The 25757-nt window shown below is 35.6% G+C and overlaps 1 protein-coding gene across 1 annotated transcript in view; it reads right to left on the reverse strand.

Annotated features, from left to right (window-relative positions):
- The window catches only part of LOC150100342 (serine/threonine-protein kinase DCLK1-like), a 427047-nt gene that overhangs the window by 190589 nt on the left and 210701 nt on the right, over nt 1-25757 (reverse strand). The window contains exon 10 of the mRNA XM_090402717.1: nt 3976-4109. Coding sequence (XP_090258843.1) covers nt 3976-4109 — 134 coding nt within the window. The remainder of the gene's footprint in view (nt 1-3975; nt 4110-25757) is intronic.

Consider the following 25757-nt stretch of genomic DNA (forward strand, 5'->3'; position numbering starts at 1 on the left):
TTTGTTAATATTCAATGTTTGAATAATGGCGGCAGCTGTGATTCAGTTTGCCAATGGGTTTTCACCGATTCCTCCACCATCATAGAATGGTGAGAGCATGAAAGTGAATGAGTTCAAAAAGTGGTATGAAAGACACTGCGTTTTCTAGGGTAGCCATCCCACAATATGTCTTGTCACTCCAAGAATTTTATTCAGAATAAAAATAATATAATTAATATTATTATTACTACCCCAATACCTCATGGAGTGAAAGACTCATCTGGGAGGTCCCTTTAACCACAGCTCATCATACCATGTCTTAAACACACTCAAACTCCTTGCAGACACCACACTCTCAGGCAAGGCATTCCAATCATTCACAACACTGCACAAAAAAACCTGCCTCTCACTCCCCTACTAACACCCTCTTTATACAGTTTTCAGGGATGACTTCTGGTTCTCCCCCCTATCTCCCACTATTTTATGTAGAACTTCTCCAGCATTAATCCTATAACAACCCCCTCCCCTCTTCATCCTGTCCACCAGACTCTGCAAATTACATCTTCTCAATCTTTCCTCATACTCAACATTCCAGAGGTCAGAAAATACTTTAGTCAGTCGCCTTTGGACCCGTTCCAACATCTCTTCGTCCTTCTGAAAACCAGGTGACCAAATCTGGGCACAATAATCCATGTGTGGCCTAATCAAAGCCTTATACAACGGAACAAGAATCTCCCTACTTCTACACATCAGTGTCCTCAGCATCATCCCCAGAAGCCTTTGTGCTGTCTTCACAATTTTGGCTATGCGTCCCCTAAATTTCAGATTCTTATCCACTATCACCCCCAGATCCCTTATTTCCTCCACCTCCAACAATATATTCTCACCAAGCATAAATTCTGTATCCCATCTTTGTTTTCCAAATTTTAAAACCTTACATTTTGCAACACTGAACTCGCATCCAAATTTCCATGCCCACTCACTCAATTTATTCAAATCTTCTTGTAAGGCCACAACATCTTCACTACTCTTCATGGTTTGTCCCAATTTTGCATCATCTGCAAACAACTGAATATCTCCATCCAAATCTTCACCAATATCATTAATATACAAGCTAAACAGTAATGGCCATAAAACAGACCCCTGAGGCACTCCACTAGTGACTTTCCTTTTCCTGGATATTGCACCCCCCTACACAACTTGTTGATACCTATCAGATAGCCAGTCTCCAATCCAATACACTAGTCTAATATCCAACCACATCTGCTCCAGTTTGAATGTCAACTTATGATGAGGTACTCTATCAAAAGCCTTTGCAAAATCCAAGTATATTACTGTGTATCCTTCTTCTCTGTCCAAGGAAGCAGTCACTTTATTGTAATAAGTAAGTAGATTACTAAAACATGACTTCCCTTTAGCAAATCCATGCAGTCCATCAAAGATAATACCATTGTTGTCAACACAACTCCGGATCCTAGTTCTCACAAGCTTCTCCAACAACTTAACCACAACACCTGACACACAGATAGGCCTATAGTTTGATGCTTAAGATCGATCACCTCCTTTATGAAGTGGCACAATCTTGCCCTCCTTCCACTCTTTAGGGACTTGACCAAGTGCAAGACTCGTATTAAAAAAATATCTCAAGGCAGGTGTCAACTCTCTGGCACATTCCTTCAGAATACGCGGTGATATATGATCAAGTCCCACAGCCTTATTTACATCTAGTTTACTCAACTCCCCAAACACCTCTTGCTCACTTACAGTCAGTCTCTCCTCCCCATCATCAACTGCTCTCAATCTCTCCATGAAGTTCACATTCACAAGATTGAAAGACCTTTATGAACTGCTCATTAAGTATCTCCACCACACATTCTGCAACTGCTGTCTTTATACCATTTCCTCCAATCAATGTCATCCTTTCATAATCATTCTTTCTTTTGCTGGCTACATATCAAAAGATCTCCTTTGGATTCTTTTTGGCTTCATTACTAACTACTGTTCATACCTCTCTTTAGCTACCCTCACCAACCAAGTCACCCTCCTTGCCTGGTCTTTGTAGACCTCATGAAATTGGTTATTTCTACTTCTCTTATGCTGCCTCCACTATGCCCTTTTTCTCTGTATTGCATGCTTAATCTCTTTATTCATCCATCTCACACCTACCTTATTTAAGCTTCTCACCCTCGGAATACATTTAGACATTGCATCTACTAGATAGTTTTTGAAAATCCCCCAAGCTGCATTGATCTCTTTTGCAGCTAACTCCTCATCCCATGCTACACCTGCAAGCTGTCTCCTGAGCCCTTCATAATCAACCCACTTGTGGTTCCACATAAACCCTTTTCTCATCCACCCTGAGCCTCCCCATTTCCCTGCTCCTCTTCCACACTCTTTCTCTAATTTTCTATACTCATACCATTCACTTTCCCATTCATAACCACCTCTTCAATCTCTCTCGTCTTACTCTTCTGCTCTTCCACATCACTTCCCACTTGATCTGATTCATTCTCTCTACTCACTTCTCTACCTTCCAGCAGCAGTCTCTCCAAGCGACTCACACTAAAACCACTCAAATGCAGTCCATCGCTCCCATACAGTTCACTTCGTCCTTCAAACTCATTCCACACATTAACAAACTGTACTCCCATCTCCTCACACATTTCAGCCAACACATCGTTCATAATCCTTGCACTCTGCCTCATCTCACCACAGTCATACCTAGGCAACATGCTCACTACCCTTCCCGTCACACTATTCTCTTTTATCCTTGTAAGCAGCCTCCTGATATTCATTCTGACGTGCTCTTTGTCCTCTGTCAAATCATTTGTTCTATGAAAACCATCAACTCCTTTGCTCGCTCCCTCCTCATATCCAATGCCTCAATCACTCTACTCATTTTACCACCTGGAAAACATACCTTATGCATCCTATCATCCAGCACACCTTTAATAATGAAGTCACCATACAATGCCACTCGCTCATCTTTCGTTAACTCTTTCATGCCATCAAGATTTGTTTTAATAGTTTTTACCCCAAATTTTCTTACTTTCATTCAGCATCCTTTTCATCTCTTGCCTCATCCAATCGAATTCAACTTCCGAATCTTGCATCACATTCTCTCTCTATCATTCAATCTTTCTAACTCTTGACCCCCCCCCTCTTCTCACTTTCATTCATCCTTCTGTGTTTCCGTACTTTCGGTCCAACATGCATCCAACTTTTGCTATCATTCATTCTTTCAATTTTTTCCACTTTCGATTCCTGCATTACGCCATTTCTGGTTTCATTCGTTCTCTCAACTTCGTTCCCTTCTACCAATCTCACCTCACTTTCATCCTTTTTAACATTCGTTATGGTTTTAAGATCACTCATTTTCTTTTTTACTGAATTTTTAACATTTTTTCGCCTCTCTTTCACACCATCCTTTTCTTTTGAACGTGCACTCATTTTCCCAGCGAAATTCTCACTACAAACACTTTCTGTCATGAATTTCATGTTAGCATTCATCAATTCCTCGTTCAGGTCACACACACACACACACACACACACACACACACACACACACACACACACCCACCCTCATTCCATCTGCCCTAAACATCCACAAATCATTTATGTAATCAAAAGAATACATATAGCACACCTCACACTTAAAAAAATGACTAAAGTCTAAGTTAAAGTCATGGAATGACAAAGCCGCCGGCATGTTTCCTTTGCCAGTTACTACTCTAAGGTCTAATAATAACGAATTCGTAATTAAGTTTAAGCAAAACAAAATCCCCCACACCAATAATAATAATGGTAGTGCACAACTTTTACAGCAGTTCTTACTCAAACAAATACTCATATATACTTAATTATTCCAAGAATAACTTATCTCAATCGGGAGCTCTTCTTACACATGTCCGCCAAGCTTGACTCACGAGCGCCCTCTCAATAATAATAACAATAATATTTCATCAATTATGAATAGAGAATGAAATCTGTACTTACCCAGTCTCTGCAAGAATTTCTGGGGCTACGTAAGTTGGAGTACCACATACAGTGAACAGTGATTCTTTAACTTCTACTGCCAATCCAAAATCTCCCAGTTTTAATGATTTACTTCCATCATCATGTTCTACTACCTAAATTTTGTTTTAAATAATAAAGTAACTTATACTATATCAATACACTGAGTAAATTATTTAATCAACTATATTTTAAATTTAGACATAAGGAATTTATAAGTAAGTAGGTTTACCTTGCTTGTAGAGATTCTGGCTGAAGATAACAAGCCATCTGAAAAAAAAGCAGTTTCTTTTTTGTGGAAGAAAGAAAAAGCAGACAGATAAGGGGAGAAAGTATTAAGAAAGAAGTAATAAATCATTGGAGGAGGGAGCTTGAGGAAGCTTTATTCTATTAAAACAACCATGTGTTACTCATGCTTGCATATCTATAGATCAGTGGAGAAATGTGCAAGGAAGAGATAAGACCCTGAGACCTTGCTTTCAGTCATCAACACATGAATGCATTCATATTGTGAATTAAAAAAGAGGCAGGAAGACCTCTCGCAGATTACTCATTTCCATTAGTAATTTGTGTCAAAGCCAAGATCATGTGCTATCAGGAATGCTCCATTTTTGGAAGTAGAGGGTGAGGAGTGGTTTCTATGCATGGAGGGTGACTGAACTGTGGAATGCATTGCCTGACAGAGTGGTGAGAGAGAGAAATTGAAAGAGTTGAATGGAGTGGGTAGCATTTATATGTTTTCTTTGTGCTTTGATATTGGGATAGGAGGATGCCACAGCTGCAGCAGTGTGTTTTGCAGCACGAGTTGTTTTTTTCCATGTATGGGGAATTAATGTAAATGACATTATGACCATCCTAGAACATAATTTATGGATTATTTTATTGTCTTCTACAAAATGCTAGTCTGTATTCTACAAAAGCATTTTGCATTCTGAAGAATGCTATGCTACTATATTCTGTTTTTCTTAGAGGCTCACTCTAATGAGTACAGAAATGGTGAACCAAAGGTACCCAGTATTGAACTTAGTGTTACTTCATGCAAGATACTTCTGATATATTGCCTTCAGATTCAGTCTTTAATTACCCCTTTTTTTTTTCATTCTAATCTCTCTTCCCATCTCCCTCTTGCTCCCCCCCTCCCATATCTTCCTTCTCTCAATTCTGACCCTATTCTTAATGGACTCTGCAACAGAGCAAAGGCAAGCCACTTGCAATATTTTGCTATAACTACTATGATCAGAAGAAAACAGTCACAGAGTGTGATAAATGTTAACACATTTAGGGTAGTCGATGGGTCACCCCACAGAATACTCAAGGGAGATTAGAAGTATGTGCAGCAAAGAACATTACAAATGCATCAATAATTAATGTCAGAACATTATCTAGGTAAAACTAGAAAACTTAAAACTATCACAAGAATTTAAAAAAGTGAAGTGGAATATAGCAGGTATGTCAGAGACCCATTAGCCAGATGAGAGATGTTAACATCCAAATTGCAAGGATATTTGACTGAGGAAGAAAAGACAGAGCACACAGAGAAGGAACAGTAATCACAGTAAAAAATCATTTTTTAAATTCAATAACAGAAATTATCCTAGTATCTTCAAGATTAATCTCACTAAGATTAAAGGAAAAAGAAAACACACATATTAAGATAATATAAGTTTATGCACTGGCCCACTGTCATGGAAGATGAATAGCGGGAATTTCTGTCAAATCAACAAAAAGAAATTGGCATTATGAATAGAAATGACATGCTGATAGTAATGAGCAACTTTAATGCAAAGACAGGCAAGTATTCGGAAGGTATGGGTAAATTTTGGATTAATAAAAACATGAATGTGTCAGTAAAGTGACACATGTAAAGTGACACATCACCAATTGGATAGTGGGAGGGGTTTCTTAGGAGCATTTAGTATTTTTAGGAGTATTTAGTATTTTATTTATTTTATTCTATATATATTTTATATATTTAGTATTTTTAGGAGTATTTAGTATTTTATTTATTTTATTCTATATATATTTTATATATTTAGTATTTTTAGGAGTATTTAGTATTTTATTTATTTTATTCTATATATATTTTATATATTTAGTATTTTTAGGAGTATTTTTGTAAAATAAAATAAAAAAAAAACATACTAAATGCTCCTAAGAAATCCCTTCCACTATCCACCACAGAAAACTACAACAAAACAGTCACCATCACATATATTAAAGGCACATCGGAAAAGATATCTAGAATTCTCAATAAACATCAACTATGCACTGCATTCAGACTGTGTGTCAAATTAGCAACTCTCATCCGTTCACCCAAGGAGAACATCTCTCCTTTATCACATCCAGGAGTCTATGAAATACACTGCTCCTGTGATAAAACTTACTACGGTCAAACAGGAAGAACTGTGGACATCTGCATCAGTGAACATAAAAGATACATCCGGCACTATCACTATAGCAAGTCAGGCCTAGCAGACCATGCTTTGGATACCCCTGCACACAGGATCAACTGGAAGAAAACAAAAGTATTGCACAAAAGCTTTTACAAGTCAGAGACCAAGATATAGGTGGATTGATACGGTACAAAGTGCCTTAGACGATAGAAATATAAGATCTGATAATGTTGGAGTCTTGACAAGTAACAGACTGATTTGGAGGAAACTTGTAGATAGGAAGTTAGTAATGATGTAATTTTTTTCATGTAGTACTATCATATCCTGTACACCCCTTGAGGGTACATGGCAGGAATTTGATGATGATGATGAACTCTGTGTAAAACTAGCTAAACAAAACTCATGGGAAGACTTTGGTAAGAACATAGAAAATAAATATCAAGGTGGTGGAAAAATATTCTGGAGGTTGTTGAAGAAGCTCATTTAGAGATGATAAATGCGACATGAAAACTAGAGGAAAAGACATCCTCGAAGTATGGAGTAATTACTTCAAAAAATTGCTAAATGAAACAATCGGTGACAGCACGGTTAAAAAATACTGACCAGGCATGCAATCAGGAATAGATATCCATACTTGAAGTAGAAAAAGCCATCAAAAGCCTGAAATGTGGAAAGGCAGCTGGAGTAGATGATATTCGAACAGAAATGCTGAAGTATGGAGGTATAAAAGTCTTACAGTGGCTGCACTGCATAGTTCAGAAGGCCAGGAGAGAGGGACGAATTCCAGATGATTGGAATAGGCTGAAAAGGATTGTAGAAGAGAAGCTGGATTAAGGCCCAATAGAGGCTGTCAGGATCAGATTTTTACGACAGATAGTTGAGAAGTCATGGGAATATAACAAAGATCTGTATTTAAGTTTTGTAGTTCTGGAAAAAACATATGACAAGGTGCCAAGAAAGAAGCTATTCAAAATGCTGCAGTGGTGTGGTGTCGGGTGGTGGTGGGGGAGGGGATTATATCTAGCAATACTTAGTCTCTATTTGAGTTGTAAGTCAGCAGTTAGAATTGAAAGAAGTACGGAAAGATGGTTTAATGTTAAATCTAGTGTCAGACAAGAATGTACAGGGTGTTCGGGATAAATTTGACAGTTTCGTAAGGAAAAAGAAAATCTTCTTTGTATCTATTAAATTTAATGAATTGACAAAAAACATTACAGGCAGAGTTAATTACAATACTATCAACAAGATTTACTCAAAATAACCACCATTAGCATCGATCACAGCTTCAATCCTGCTTCGGAACCTCGAACAAGCTGATGCTACAGTCTCCCTGGGAAGGGCCGCAAAAACTGTTTTAATTTTATCCATTAACTGGGCTTTTGTATTACTGGAAGTGCGATTGGTGTCTTTTTCAACTGCACCCCATACAAAATAATCCATGGGGTTAAGGTCTGGGGAGTTTGGAGGCCAAACATTTGGACTGGTGAAGTCGTAGAAATTTTCAGACAACCATTTTTGACTTTTCCCAGAGGTGTGGCAAGGGGCCGAATCCTGCTGCCATACATACGGCCTACCATTGGCTACCCTTGTTATCCAGGGCTTGACTACAGTGTTTAGCAACTCCACGTAGCCATCTGAAGTCAACCTGAGGCCCTCTTGGAAAAAATGCGGAGGCATCACATTGCCTTCAGAGGATACACATCCGAAAACCATCACAGTTTGGGGAAATTTAGTCTGCATTACACGAGGAATGTCCTTTGTACTGTATGCAAGCCATCTGTTATTCTGCGTGTTGTGTTTTTGATCCTGGCAAAAGTTTTTCTCATCGGAAAAGAACCAGATTGTTTGTGGTTCCGCAGGATGTTTCACTCTGCTTAGAAGTTTCTTCGCGTTTATCAAACGTTTTTCACGGGCCTTTTCTGTAAGCAGCTGACCTTTGCGGCGCTTGTATGAGTAGTAGCGGAGGTCTTCATTGAGTGCAAGCTTCATAGTAGAGGCTGCAACATTCATTTCACGTGACAAAGCCCGAATTCCAATGCCAGGGTTCTTCAACACCTGTTCCTGCAGATTTGCGAGGAATTCTGCTGTACGAACGCAATCAGATCGTCTGCTAGGGATCTTTCTTCTTGCTACATCCTCGTAGTCACCATTGCAAGTCTCTAGTTCATGCCTGATTGTTTTTACTGTATTCAGGGAGCATTGGGCAGCAGTCGAAATATCCTTATTTTGATGGCCGGCACGAATCATCATGATACAAGTTATTCTCTTCCATGATTCAGGTGGGTTCCAGCTATCCATCCTTTCTGACATCTTGTATATGAATGAAGAAGGGTCCAACCTTTTAAATGAAGAGAAGTGTGTGTTAATACATGTAACTTACGGAAAAATATAATTAATTATAAATATGTCAAATTTATAATTTGACATATTTATAATTAATTCTCTCTGTTATTCATTATCTATAATGATCATATTATGAAGGAGAGTGGTATTAAAGATAATGAATAACAGAAGGGATAATGTAGATTCTTGTCTGACATCAGAATTGGAGATGTTAATCTCAGCTCTTTACTTTATGCAGATAATGTTATACTTCTAAATAAATCTGGTACAAGTCTGCAAAATTCTCTGACTAAATTGAATAACTGTTGTAATAGATATGGTATGAAGGTCAGCAATAACAAGACAAAGACAATGAAAAGAGGCAGAGCATTGAAAATATTGACTGCATTGTCAATAGAAAACCTATAGAACGAGCAAAACATTTCAGCTACTTAAGCACAATTTTTAAAGAAGATGGTAAATTAAATATGGAAATAGACAACAGAATCAACAAAGCTGGTATGGTAGGAAGTTAACTGAATAAATTTATATGAAATAACAGAGAAATCAGTCAAAACACTAAATTATTATTATTATTCGTGACACTTCCAAGAAGTCCAAAGACTCATCACAGGAGGACACCTATTGTACAATTCTCCATCTGTATACAAGACAGTGTTCAAACCAATTGTAACTTATGGATCTGAGAACTCGGTTAGAAATAAAACACTTGACCAACGACTAGAGACTGCAGATTTGAGAGTCCTGAGAAAGATTAAGGGTGTGTACAGATGGCATCATTGGCAATATCATATTAAAAATGAAGATATTCAGAAACAACTTGACATTGTTAGCATCCAGGAATGTGTTAGCACAGCTAATCTCAGGAGATATGGTCACTTAAACAGAATGGAAGAAGAAAAATTAACAAAACAAGTGTTCTCTGCTAGGTTGGCAGGAAAAAGACCCAGAGGAAGACCAAGATATAGGTGGATTGATACAGTAAAAAGTGCCTTAGATGACAGAAATACAAGATCTGACACTGTTGGAGTCTTGACAGGTAACAGATTGATTTGGAGGAAAATTGTAGATAGATAGTTAGTAATGATGTAAATTTTTTGTGTAGTACTATCATATCCTGTATATCCATTGAGGGTACATGTCAGGAATTTGATGATGATGATGATGATGTTCACCATTATGTAGGGTGTGGTTAAACAGGTTGATCATATGGCCATTACTTGCATGTGGTTGCTCGACATTATTAAACATATTCTGGAAGAAAAACATAGGCCATCCATATATTAATTTTATTTTTATTTTTTTGAATTGATAAATACCAAGTTTTTAATTCATATATATATGTTTATTTATACTAGATGTATTTCTCTAAATGTTTCATTGTCTACATGGCTAACAGCATCATCAGGAGGTAGCTTAACATAAATAAAAAACAACAAAACATTTAAACAATTTCAAACAGCATATTACATGCAGTTTCTCCATTGCTGTGTAAACTCTGTATGTGATTGCTGATATAGGACAGGTCTTTGATGTTACACAGGTTAATTAAGGTCTTCCAGATGTCGTGAAGGATCATTCCTTGCTTTCTCTTTAGTGTGCCTTTTGTGCAAATCACCTCTGAGAACTCCTTGTGCACCTATCAAAGTAATTCTCTTCTAAGTAGGGAATGGAGGATACTTTTAAATTTACCATGTCTTGTTCTTTGAGGATGTACACTATGTGTCCACTTTTTTCTTCCAGTTGTTTACAAAGCCTATATGTTCTTTGTTGTGGATTTCATAACTTCTAAGAATCTGAACTACATATATCTTTCATATATTAAAACAATGGAAACATTTAAATACCAATCATATGAATTTAACCAATCAGAATATTTCTCTTCCAACATGTCACTCTAGCAGCAGCCAACCACATGGAAGTAATGGCCAAGTGACCTATCTAACTACACCCTAAATGATGTAATGAAAGGTATCTGTTCCTTACATCACACAAACACCTGGAATGAATGCAAATTCAAGGAAACCTGTAAAATTTTGATCAAGCAATCATTCTAATCCAAACAATAATGGTGGCATAAAAATCCAAGAATTTGAATTACATGCATTCAGCCCACGACACAAGTTCTTTCAAGTTCTCCAGCAAACCCTTACTTTAGGACTGCAATAATTTCTGCCCTTACTGGCCACCATCTACACTGTTTTTGTTCTAATTTATCTGTAAATAATTATGTGAGAGCCTGTTGCTCTCTAGCTTAATAACAAGACACTACCTTTGATAGTAAGGTTTTTTTTTTCCGCCAGAGGTCAGGCCAGTAACGTTAACGGATGACCAAATTAGTGTGACTCTAGCGTACTATGTGGATTGTAGCATAGCTTGTTTCTTTGTATGTATGTATGTGTCCTATTGTATATCTTGGTCTCCATATGATGACCTTCATATCAAGGTCACCAAACATTGGGTGATTATTTTGGTTTATATTAAACTGAAGTTTTACTATAACACAGTAGTTGTTTCCATTATTGTTTAATCTTCCTACCAGTCAAGGTGGATGAAATAGTGAGAACAAATTGCACTTTTTATCCATGTTATTCAATGGGCGTTACAGAATCATATCCAGATTTAGCTGGACATCGATAGACGTCATGGCTGGTTTGGGGGTTAATAATGAATTCCAGTAATGCATACTGACAATTCTAGCGTTAAAAAATCCGTAAAATCTCACAAGATAAATAAATTATCACGTTCGTTTTTAAAAAAATTTTTCTGAGGAGATTACACATAAAGAATTGTCATTGTTTGTAATATCACTATAAATCCCTTTGTATGCAATAATTTAATTACAAAACTTTGTTAAACTAATATTTGACGTATGAAGTGTGATGCTGTCAAGTGCCGATGTTAACATATGTCCATATATGTGAATTTCGAAAGATGCTCGAAATGTGACATCATCGTGTCCAGATGTTGATGAATGACCATATATGGAAGTTTCCAGAGATGCAAGCATGCATACAACATGAAGTCCAGGCCTTTTTAAGCTCTCGCATAAAGATAGACTTCGTCTTATGGTTTTGCCTTCTTTCCCCTGGTCCACCACCGGCTGTCAGAAGAAGGACGTCTTAGGTTACCTGGATCCACCACCATGTGAAGTCCACCATCAGTCATCGAAAGAGAAGCATCTTAAGTCTGAAAGTCAAGTCCATTCCGTGGGTCTACCACTACAAGAAGTCTGTTGTCAATTGCCAGAACGCCTTCTTAGAATAGAGCTGCCCATGCCACCACAGAAAAAGAATTTTTTCCTGCACAGGAACCACTTGTTGTGCAGTCATTACTGCCATGTTACTGAATTAAGGGTTCAAGAAGGTAGAGAATTATCGATGACTCAGACAAAGAAGAAATTCAGTGGGAGATCAAACCTGCAGGAAGGAAAGAAAAGAATCGCGTAATGGACAGCGCTGAATGAGACTATTGTGATTGCAACTCATTGAAAGTACTTAGTGCATAATAATTCCAAGCATTCACATCAAGTGTGTCTCTGTTCATAGTCAATTGTGACAGCAGGGACCCAAGTTCAGAACCCTAGAGCAGGGTTTCTCAAACTGTGTTCCGCGGAAAGTGAATAGGTGTTCCGCGAGAAGTTCTGAAATTTGTCATTTTAGTTATCTAAGCATTTTTCATGAATAAATATTTTATAGTAAAAATATTCTGAGGAGAATAATATTCGTGAATATGTCGAAAAGCTCAGACCCAGAACACCTAATGACATCTGTGTATCGTTAATTTTCACACATCGAAACATTTCAACATTTGGGAAAGGGAATAACGCTGTTTATGACGAGTCATAAAAATTGCCTGCAAGCCCATTACAACAATTGGTGTCATATCTTCTGTTCTCAAAACTGAAGGAAATGACATCTGTGTTGCAAATGTCAGTGACCAAACGGCATATTTTTAAACATGGAAGTATTCATGAATTATTGTTAATTTTCACACACTGAAATCTTTCAACAATCGGGAAAGAGAATACCGCTGTTTATGACCGATCATAAAAATTGCCTGCAAGCCGATTACAACAATGGGCGGCGTGTTCTCAAAACTGAGAATGAAATAACGTCTGCGTTGCAATTATCAGTGACCGATTAGCAAGGAAGTATAAAGAAAAATTTTCCACTGAAACTGAAGATCAAGGTAGTCTGCATCCGGTTCTCAAATCTATTACTACTGAATACTTTCTTCGCAAGTTCGTATTGCAGTGTGTAAGTGCTTGTTCTGAAACTGGAGTGCTGTGATTTTTTTTAAAAGTAATAAGAATACAGAGTTAAAATTAATACGAATAAGAGACAAGGCACTTTTTTTAATTTTGGTATTAAGAAGGTGTTTGTGATGGAACATATAGTGAGTCATCCACCTCAAGCCTACAAAGATCTCCAGGATGTACAAAAGGAGGGGAAAACTACAAGCACACAGGAGAAAAAGTCTGCATTCACTCATAAGTACTTATAATAATATTATAAATATATTTGGTGATCAGAATGGGATATGTCAATGAAAATCAGCACAAATTTTTTTAATGATGTTTGTCTGAAGAAACTATGACATGCTACAACATTTCATTAGTCCAGTGATTAATAACTAATTTAAATGTAATTTATATTTGTCAACATGCCACACTGTATACATAAGTATACTATTATGTATACAGTATACATAAGTATAAGTATTAATTATTAATACTTATGTTAATGTATGAACTTTAAAAAAATTTGGAAAGGTATTTATGAGTAAATTTCTTGGGACCGGGCCCTCGGAAAAAAAAAAATCAGCTAATGCCTTTTTTATTCCAGTATATAGGGAGTAGGCGAGGCGACTTTTAAAAAAAATAATTCTTCTTACTCTTTTAACTAATTTTATAATTAATATCTGATTTTTTTGGAACTGTTTAATTTTTGTTACTGAATATTTTATCAAATCATTCTTATTACAATTGCTTTTACATTATTTGATACGGTTTAGTACTTTTCTTACAAGTATTGTTACAATTCATATTTACTTTTGTGTGTTGCAGTCTTTTTTTACTATTTTGCATTATTCATTTACTTTTATATTATTCGACATTTCTTATTTATAATCTTGTTGTTTTTCATACTAAAGTTACCTTTACAACACAATTCTATTTTTTATTATAGCTCTGACAAATATTGGAATTTGAATATTATTGAAAAAATACCCATGGATTCTTGTTTAAAGCAGGAACTTTAACACAAGGAGGAGCAAATACTTCTGCTGACACATCTATTCGTATGATTGGAGAAGATATGGAATTGTAAACTGTGGTTTCTTCAAACACTAATATTAAAGAACAAGAGTCATCTAAGAACAGACCAAAATGGAAGTACCATGAAAGTTATTTAAATTATGGATTTACGTGTATTGGCAATACACATGCTCCTGATGTTTTGTGTAATAAAATACTAGTAAACAGTGCCTACGAAATTTAGGCTCCAGCTAAATTTCGTAGGCACTTCGAAACAAAACACACTGATTACAAAGGAAAAGATATACATTTTTTTAAGAGACGACGTGACTTGCTAGAAAAATCTAAACTTTAAATGGCTACAATTGCTACAACTGAAAATGCAACAGAGACGTCTTTTCGCATGAGTTACTGCATTGTACTTCATGGTGAAGCTCATACAATTGGTGAGACGCTCATTAAGCCTTGTGTGAAAGATATTGTATCATGCATGTTAAACGAGCAGGTTGCTAAAAAAATAGATGCAGTACAATTATCAAATAATACTGTTTCATGCCGCATCAAAGATCTTTCTACTGACTTAGAAAAAGAGCTAATTCATCGACTTAGACTGCAGTGAATATTCATTGCAAATGGATGACTCTACAGATGGCGCAGGACTCGCTGTATTACTAGTGTTTGTTCGTTACATATTTGATAAAAGTATTGAAGATTTACTCATGTGCGAATATCTACAAGAAAAAACTACCGGAGAAGATATATTCAACTACATTAATAATTATATTACAAAACAGGAAATTGGTTGGGAGAAGTGTACTGATATTTGTACAGATGATGCTCAAGCAATGGTAGGAAAGATGAAGGGAGTTGTAACACGTATCCTGCAAGTAGTTACAAGAGCCACCAAAAGTCATTGTGTTTTGCATAGACAAGCACTAGTAACAAAAAGAATTCCTACATATTTAAACACTAATTTGGATAAAGCCGTAAAAATAATCGACTATGTAAAATCTCGACCACTTCAATCCAGATTATTTAAAATTTTGTGCGATGAAATGGGTAGTGCACATAACGCACTTTTATTACATACTGAAGTGAGATGGCTATCTAGAGGAAAAGCATTATTGAGGCTTTTTGAACTTTGTAGTGAGTTAATGGTCTTCTTGATGTCAGATAATTTAGGACAAAATTTTATTGAATTATTAAGAAATTCTTCATGGTTGATGAGTCTTGCATATCTGGCAGATATTTTTACAAAGTGCAATGAAATTAACTTATCATTACAAGGAAGGAATATTACAATTTTTAATACAAGAGATAAAATTGCATCTTTTGATAGGAAGTTGCAATTCTGGATTTCTACAGTTGAACAGATTAATTTGGATTGTTTTCCCACCTTGCATAAATTTTTGACTGAAATAAATTCTAAAGTAAATGAAGAAGTATCTAGCATAATTTCAGAACACTTGCATGACTTGCAATCAACCCTTTTGCAATATTTTCCAAAATCCAGTGACGACAATTCCTGGGTTCTGAATCCATTTATAGTGACAGCTAAGCCAGCAGGCTTCAGCGCAAGTGACTATGAAAATCTAATTGACTTAATTAGTGACTCTGATTTAAAACAAAAATACAAGGAACTGCCAATAAATGATTTCTGGACAAGCGTGTCAAAACTAGCTATTCTTGTTTTACTTCCTTTTACAATGACATATTTATGCGAGGCAGGATTTTCATATTATGCTGCAACCAAATCAAAGTCCAGGAACAGATTCGACGCTACACCAAATATGAGAATTCAACTTTCTAATATTGTGCCTGATATCAAAAGAATTTGTAATTCAAAGACGCAAAAACATCCGAGTCATTAAGAACTTAATTTGCAATATACGTTTTACTATTTTATGTGTTTTGTTTTTACTAATTAACATTTGACAATAAATGATTATTTTTTCTTAACGCTTAGATTTACTCATTTATTTTATTTATATTTAACCTACAAAACCAGCACACAGGAGAAAAAGTTTGCATTCACTCGTAAGTACTTATAATATAAATTTTTGGTGATCAGAATGGGATACATCAATGAAAATCAGCACAAATTAATTTAATACTGGTTTAATTGATGTTTAATTAAATATTAATTAATAATTAATTAACAATTATTAATTAACAATAAAATAAGCTAAATTACCAATTAATTATTAATTAATACATTACAAAATAACCAAGGTGTTCCATGAACATTTCAGGATTTGTGAAGTGTTCTGTCATAGAAAAAGTTTGAGAAACCCTGCCCTAGAGCATGCCACTGGTTACTCTCCTTTTTTGAGACACTCACTCCATCATACATAACTTGGTGGTATCATTCCAAGAGGCAATAAACAATCTATCTAACCAATATACTATCCATTCCCATCCTCTGCAGGTTGTATGCCAACTTATCATTGATAATCAATCAAATGCTTTTGCAAAGTCCAAGAATATTACTATATATGAATCTCCCTTATCTAACACATACTCGTTACCCTATCATAAAATGTAAGTAGATTGCTAAAATAAGACCCTTTACAAAATCCATGCTGACCATCATAAAGAATAATGTCCACCAACCCAATCAATCTTGTATTCTATTCCTAACCAATGTCTCTAACACCTTGACTATAACTGCAGCCTTTTGCCTTCTTTCCACTTCTTAGGGACCATATCTATGGCAAGACTTTGTTTTTAACTGTTGTGCACACTCCTTAAAAATATGTGGTGATATGTCATCCATTCCCATAGCTTTATTATCGTTTAACCCAACATCTGATACACCTCTGATTCTTTCACTTCCAATTTTCATAATACTTGCCTCCCTTGTACATCATCATTTACACCACTATTCTGTACACTGATAAAGTGTTCATTCAATCATCCCACTATATCCTTTACAATGGTCACTCTGCTGACATGACTATCCACCAGTGTGTTTTGTATTTTATTCCTTAATTCTTTTATTTTATTCTTCATATTTTGTAATGTAACAGCTGAGTTGGATAAAGTGAATATATGCACTATGATACTCTTGAAATGAAAGGCTCTTGCATAAACTAGAGAATTTCAGATTGGTACATAAATTATTGGCTTGGATAAGTGGGTGGTCGCTGATAAACAGGTCTCTTTCTGTTTTTAACTGTTGTGCACACTCCTTAAAAATATGTGGTGATATGTCATCCATTCTCACAGCTTTATTATCGTTAAACCCAATCAACATCTGATACACCTCTGATTCTTTCATTTCCAATTTTCATAATACTTGCCTCCCTTGTACATATTGTGGGTCGCTGATGGACAGGTTTCAGTAAGTGGTATACCCTAGGGATCAGTCCTTGGACCATTGTCATTGTTGTTTAATCTATACATTAACGATATTGGAAAGAGGCTGACAGGAGATCTTTAGTTGTTTGCAGATGATGTAAAGATAGGTGGGCAATCAGAGTGTTTTGAATAGGCTGTGTGGACAAACCATAACAGCTGTCACTTCAATGATAGTAAGTGTAAAGTTATGCACTTTGGCATGATGCAATATCCAATAGCATATTTATATTTGGAATTATGCTTGGAGTAACTGATGAGACTAGAGATCTTGGAATTATAGTGGATACAAAGTTGAAGTTCTCATTATATAGTTTAATGGAATAAATAGAGCATACATAAATAATTAAACACACGCTTACTCAATCTTATATTTCGTCTCAGTTGCTGAGACATTGTTGGGAAAATAATATTAAAATTACAAAAACACTCAAAAATTGCACAAAAGAGTTAGTGGAAAAGATTGGACTGAAAGCCAATGGCGACCCATACATAAGCACTGCGACACTGTAGCAACCCCAAGGAAAAAAATGAAAAAATTAAATTTTGTTTGTGTTTATAAATAATAACAATGCTTACAACATTATATAAATGCATTACAACATGTTAAAGGTTACAGCTTATGTTTTGACATTGATTGAATAGTTAATAATTGGAATTGTTTGATTACTGCTTTAGATTACGAAACAAATGCACTGCGATCTACCGCTGATATTCATTTGCTCTTGTCATTGCACGTTACATCATTCCCAACTGTAACTGCTCAAATGGCAGTGTATTTTTAGTAAGCTTATGCGCCTTATTTCTGTGAGATATGAAACGTTTATTATTGGCACATGTTCGTGAACTATTTTTTTGTAAATCTTATTTTATTTTGTTAAAATAACATATAATTATTTATTTATTATAGATACAAGGCTGAATTATGACGAGTGTCACTGTTGAAAATATGAAAAGAATTATATTTTTTCAATTATTATTACACGAAACAAATGCACTGCGATCTAACGCCGATATTCGTTTGCACTTGTCATTGCTATTGATACGAAACTTTTATTATTGGTGTTTGTTCGTGGTGAGGATGAAATATTTTAAATAACGCAATTTTTAATATGTAAATTTATTTATTAATAAATTTGTTACTGATTAGGAAAAAAAAAAGTTTTTTTTTTTTTTTTTTGTATATTCAGCACCCCCACTTAAAATTTTCACCGGCCGCCACTGCTGAAAACTAAAGTTCCATGAGAGGCACCACCTGCTATGGGTGCTATATCATAGTTTATATATTGGCTAGCCTTAGCTGTTGGGTGGAAATCCTAAGAATTAATTTCCCAAATCTTTGTAAGTTTATTAATACAGTTATATTTATTTGGATTAGATTGGTTTTTTTAAATCTGCTGTTTATTCTAAAAATGTCTTTAAACTTTGTATTTGTTGAGGAGAAGCTTATGATGCTATTACCAGAGCCAATACTCTCAAACCCCTGGTCCCCCTCAATAACATGTTGTTTCAGATAATTATCCCTTAGCAACTGTATAAATTCCACTTCGATCTTGCCATGATCTCTTTCGTCCCTCCAATCTAGAATATCCCAAATAATTGGACTTCATCTACCACATTGAAAGAGGTCTAAACCTGCCCCCCTCCTCAATACAGATGATAAAATACATGTGATGTTCTGATGATGAGCATCAGATAGACATGTAATCAAGGTACCTAGGAAGTAGATAATTTCATTTATTGTTGGGAAAATAATATTAAAATTACAAAAACACTCACAAAATTGCACAAAAGAGTAAGTAGAAAAGATTGGACTGAAAGCCAAACTTCCATGAGAGGCACCTGCTATGGGTGCTATATCATAGTGCATATATTGGCTAGCTAACAGATAAGCTTAGGTGTTGATGGTTATTCATGACTTATTTTTCACGGTATTAACAACACTACAAACACTTTTTAACAACAAAGATGTTTTATTAACGCTAATATTTCGCTGATTTTCAACTCAGCATCATCAGAGCACAACACACATGTAAACGCGACAGTGAGTGAGTGAAACAATATAATTGCAAAAGACAAAAGATCTAAAGTCCTATTTTTGGCGCCCTCTAACGAAAAAAAAAAAAAAAAAAACAGCAGTTATCCAGGAGTTTTTCTTAGTTTTTCTGTTATACTCTTCTTTATTCATGATAACTGTTGCATTTCCTTTATCGGCTTTTGTAATAATAATATTTTTATTATTATATAACTTTTTTAGGGCAGTTATTTGTTTACGTGGCATATTGCTTTTTGGAGGCTCAGCCTTGTTTATAATACTAGCTATATCTAGTCGCACATTGTTGGCCATTGCTGGCGGAAGATCGTTCTGATGTTCTGATGATGATGAAATTCTACAAACAGATTAATGGTACTGCTATGGGTTCCCCCCTCTCTCCCCCGTTAGCAAATTTTTACATGGAACACTTTGAAAACAAAGTACTTACCACAGCTACATACAAGCCACAGGTGTGGTTACGCTATGTAGATGATGTGTTTGCCATCTGGCCCCATGGACAAGACACTTTGGATGCTTTTGTCACCTACCTAAACAGCCAACACCCCAAAATTCACTTCACAGTAGAAAAACAATCAAATAACTGTTTACCATTTCTTGACACATTAGTCACCCGCCTTTCAGATGGTGCACTATCTTTTTCTATTTACAGAAAGCCTACACACACAGGAAGATACCTACATAAACAATCACATCATCATCCAGTCCAACAGTACGGCATTTTAAAAACACTTACACACAGAGCCAGAGCCATTTGTTCTAACGATACAGCTCTGACCACTGAACTCCAATACCTGCGCCATATGTTCTTAGCCAACGGCTACAATCCCTACAAAATAGATAAAATACTACATAGGCCCATTACTCTGCCCTCCCCTAATACACAAGAATACAATATGACCATTTCTATTCCCTATATCAGATGTACATCGGAAAAGATAGCCAAAGTATTGTTGAAACATGGCCTTCGCACCACTTTCAAACCTCATGTCAAGCTGGCAACTCTGATCCGCTCGCCTAAGGATAAACTTCACCCTTTAGCACACCCAGGAGTGTATGAAGTTCCGTGTGACTGTGATTTGGCCTATTATGGGCAAACAGGAAGATCAGTGAACATATGCCTGGAAGAACATGAAAGATACATTCGCTATGATTACTATGGCAAGTCGGGACTGGCAGACCACGCTTTGGACACTCCTTCACACAGGATAAGATGGAGGAAAACGAATGTGCTATTTAGGAGTCGGTATAGATCTGAAAGATTATTTTTTGAGTCAGCAATGGCTTTGAAGAATTCTCCCAACCTTAACAAATATGGTTGCATTAATTTGCCAAAAATTTGGGAGACGGTTATCCTAAAAAAAACTTCTGGATAACTGCTGTTTTTTTTTTTTTTTTTTTTCATTAGAGGGCGCCAAAAATAGGACTTTAGATCTTTTGTCTTTTGCAATTATATTGTTTCACTCACTCACTGTCGCGTTTACATGTGTGTTGTGCTCTGATGATGCTGAGTTGAAAATCAGCGAAATATTAGCGTTAATAAAACATCTTTGTTGTTAAAAAGTGTTTGTAGTGTTGTTAATACCGTGAAAAATAAGTCATGAATATATTGGCTAGCCTTAGCTGTTGAGCGGGAATCCTAAGAATTCCTTTTTCTAAAGTGAAGTGGATACTGAGATGTTTATATATTTTAGAAAGGTAATAAGTGTCTGAGCTATTCTAAAGTGTACCAAGAAATTCTTGAGCACTTTATGTTACCTGCATCAAAAGATTTATCATCATCATCAAATTCCTGACATGAACCCTCAAGGGGTGTACAGGATATGATAGTACTACATGAAAAATTTACATCATTATTAACTTCCTATCTACAATTTTCCTCCAAATCAGTCTGTTTCTTGTCAAGACTCCAACATTATCAGATCTTATATTTCTATCGTCTAACGCACTTTGTACCATACCAATCCACCTATATCTTGGTCTTCCTCTGGGTTGTTTTCCTGCTAACCTGGCAGAAAACACTTGTTTTGCTAATCTTTCCTCGCCCATTCTGTTTAAGTGACCATACCACCTGAGATTAGCTCTGCTAATGCATTCCTGGATGCCAACAATGCCAAGTTCTTTCCTAATATCCTCGTTTTTAATATGATATTGAAGTATAACATCGTCCGCATAAAGCAAGGAGCTGACATTAATATCTCCAATTCTGATATCATGTTTAATACCACTTTCTTTCATAATGTGATCCATATAGATAATGAATAACAGAGGAGATAATGTACATCCTTGTCTCACACCAGATTTAACATCAAACCATCTTCCTGTACTTTCTTCAATTCTAACTGCCGACTTACAACTCAAATACAGACTAAGTATTGCTTGATATAATGCCCCATTGACACCATATAACTGTAGATAACAGAAGATTAATGTGATGGTCATTTCCTTTTTCAGCAAGATTCAGCTTCTTGTCACACTTCCAAGATCACTACTAGGTGGATCAAAGAAAGGGAAATCAATGTAATTCCTTGGCTGACAAACTCACCAGATTTAAACCCCATTGAGAATTTGTGGGGAATTATTAAGAAATGTCTTCAAAAGTTGTTCCAAGAGACAACAATGAACTTGTTTCTTGTCTGTAGACCATATGGGCATGTTTTGATAAAAATAAGACTGTGAACTGCTTGTAAATAATATGCTCAACCATTTATGAATGGTCATAAAAGCTAAGGAGGATGCAACAAAGTACTAATTATCATGTTGTTTCCCTTTGACTGTAATTATTGTGCATTTTTTTTGCATTATTCTAATATTTTGAATCACGTTAAAAATTATTTTAATTTTGTGAATTTTTCAAATAACAGTTTTCTTATAATTTATATTACATTTTTATGTGATTACATGGTTATATAATTTACAAAGTATGTAGATTTAGATTATGCTAAATCATCTTTGGTAATAATTATTTTCTATGCAATAAATTAGAATTGCAAATCATGCAACACATTTTCTTTGAATACTCTAAATTTTTGATTTGAAGTTGTATGTTGTATACTTAACATGAAAATCCAAACAAATAAAATAAATCCACTTAACACCATATTTCAGCATAAAGTTGTAAAGATGTGTTCTGCCTTTTCTAAATACACTTGTCACAAATCTTCCTTCTGGCAGTCATTCCATCACTGCTTACTGGAAGCCTACCCACAATGGCCAACATACACACATAAACTCCTACCACCACCCAACACAAAAACTAGGTGTCATTAACACACTAAAAAAAAGGGCTTTGAAGATTTGATCTAATTAACAAGCACTTAAACATGAATTAAAAGTTATCAGCAATACTTTCCTAAAAAAATGGCCACAGCCAAAATACTATCAATAAAATTCTTCACAAGACCTCACCTAAAAACAAAAATAAACTAGACTGCAATAAAACTGTAACCCTTCCATACATTAAAGGGATATCAGATAAAATAAACAGAACACTACAGAAATACAATCATAAAGCCACCTTTAAACCTCCTGCAAAATTAAAGAACTTACTCAACTCATCCAAGGATCCACTTCTTCTGCTGGACCACCTGGAGTATACTATATTCACTGCACCTATAATTTGCCTTATATAGGGGAAAAGGATGCACAATTCCTATCCAAAAAAAGAACATAAATGGCACATTAAATTTAATAACTACGGTAAAGCCAGCCTTTCTGATCATGCCTTGAATACTCTACACAGAATTGACTGTAAAGGCACCTGTTGTTTACATCACACCGAAATGTGGTACAAATGTAAATTTAAGGAGGCCTGTGAAATTCTTATCAACCACCCTAATCTTAACAATAATGATGATCTAAAAATCCCAAGAATATGAAAGGCGTATATTCTACCCGCATAACATTTCTGCCTAAGAGCCAATTATAAATAGGACTATAGGTAATTCAGGATCTTAACTCTAATATAAAAACTCTCGTGTTAAATTACGACATCACTTTTGCTGTAATAAAACTATCTATATGAAATTGTCCCCTGATGTTGTCATAAACATCAGGGGACAATTATAGCTTTGATGTAGCTTTGATGATATAGCTTTGATGTAGTTATTTTATTTTATTTTTTTCATTAGAGGTCAGGCCAGTATAATAACCGTTGATCAAATCATTCTCTCTTTGGAATACTGTGTGAAATGTCTTTCACAGCTTGTCTTTCTTTCTTTCTTTCTTTCTTTCTCTCTCTCTCTCTCTATATATATATATACACATACACACGACTAGTTTCAGCTTTTTACAGCCTTCTTCAGGTGTTTTCATAAAAGAAAAGTAAAAACATTAAACATTGAAGATAATAACTGTGAATAGCACAGAAAAGTCAATATACATATTTAACATGAACACTGTTAAAAAGCTGTTCCTTTGTTGGCCACATTGTTGGGTGAGTGCATGAGTATAGCATCTTGTGAGTGCCAGTATGTGATCACAGCAGAATGACAGTCTGTGAGGTTGTAGCTTAAATTATTATTTAAATGTACAGGGTTGAGGATGATTTCTCTAGATTCTACAATTTTTCTCTCCAATTCGTCATGGCAACGGAAAATGTTGTTAGATCTATCCCAAAGGATTGTATGACTATGGTTTTGATCATCAGAATCGGCTGAAAAAAGGATATGACTGGATAAAGCACTGGCACGTGTTCTCTTGTAAGTGATGTCCCTCCTGTGCTCCTCCATACGCAATTCAATAGACTTATCCGTCTAGCCAAAGTAAGGAATGTCGCAGTCACACCATATCTTGTATACATTGGAATGGGATATTTAATCCTACTAATTGCCATACCGAAGAAATGAATAATGTTAAAGGCAATATATCTATACCATACATAAGCTCAGTCTCTCAAAAATTAGCCAAGGTTCTCAAAAAATATAACATTAGAACTTTATTCACTCCACTTCCTAAGATCCGCTCTCTAGTGAGCTGTCCAAAGCCTAGCCATCACAATCTAAAATATCCTAGTGTATACAAGATATGGTGTGACTGCGACATTCCTTACTTTGGCCAGATGGATAAGTCTATTGAATTGCGTATGGAGAAGCACAGGAGGGACATAACTTACAAGAGAACACGTGCCAGTGCTTTATCCAGTCATATCCTTTTTTCTGCCAATTCTGATGATCAAAACCATAGTCATACAATCCTTTGGGATAGATCTAACAACATTTTCCATTGCCATGACAAATTGGAGAGAAATATTGTAGAATCTAGAGAAATCATCCTCAACCCTGTACATTTAAATAATAATTTAAGCTACAACTTCCCAGACTGTCATTCTGCTGTGATCACATACTGGTGCTCACAAGATGCTATACACACACACTCACCCAACAATGTGGCCAACGAAGGAACAGCTTTGAATACGTTAACTACAACGTTTTCACGTTAAATATGTATAGTGACATTCCTGTGCTGTTCACAGTTTTTATCTTCAATGTTTAATGTTTTTTGTTTTCTTTTATGAAAACACCTGAAGAAGGCTGTAAAAAGTCGAAACTAGTCGTGTGATATACCATTAAACATTTTTCCTTTACTCTCAGTTTACGTCATTCAATTCTTTTAAAATATATATATGTATGTATACTCCAGATGACGACCTTAATATGAAGATCGAAACATCGGGAAATTAAAATGATTATTTCTAACATGGTTGTAGTCTCCATAATTTGTCTGAAATGAAAGCTTTTATAGGTAATCTGTAGACTCAACATTACATAAATGTTATTCAAAAAATATGAAATTGTTCGTAAACAAGATACCTTCTTTGGCATTTCAGTAGCAAATGCTGAAGAAAGCACTGATTGATTTAGTTAGGGTGACCTGTTGTGACGTTATCTGCAAAGATAAAAAGATCAGAATTCTATGGTGGATGTAAGAAGTTAAAGAGACAGTTCTGAAAAAGAAGAAAGAAAGCTACCTTGGACATGGGAGATACATATGCAATGGTGTACTTGGATTTTGCAAAAGCTTTTGAAAGACTTCTACACAACAAATTGTTAAATGAATTGAAACAGATGGGAGTGGGTAACAGATTTCTGAGTTGGAAAAGCGGCTGGCTATCAGATAGGTAACAGAGAGTGGTATAAGGGATATAGTATCCTGAAGGAGGAAGGTCACTAGTGGTGTACCGCAGGGATCAGTTTTGGGACACTGTTGTTCAATATGTACATTAATGATATTGGGATGGGTTTAACTAGTGATATGCAGCTGTTTGCAGATGATGCAAAATTGGGAAGAGCAATGCAGAGGTTATGGCCTCAGGAGAACGTGAATGGATTGCATGAATGGGCAGGTAAGTGGAACTAACAGT

This window comes from Typopeltis vanoorti, chromosome 13 (assembly GCF_054136105.1).
Source record: "Typopeltis vanoorti isolate ZY-2024b chromosome 13, IOZ_Tvanoo_1.0, whole genome shotgun sequence".
Taxonomy (NCBI): Eukaryota; Metazoa; Arthropoda; class Arachnida; order Uropygi; family Thelyphonidae; genus Typopeltis; species Typopeltis vanoorti.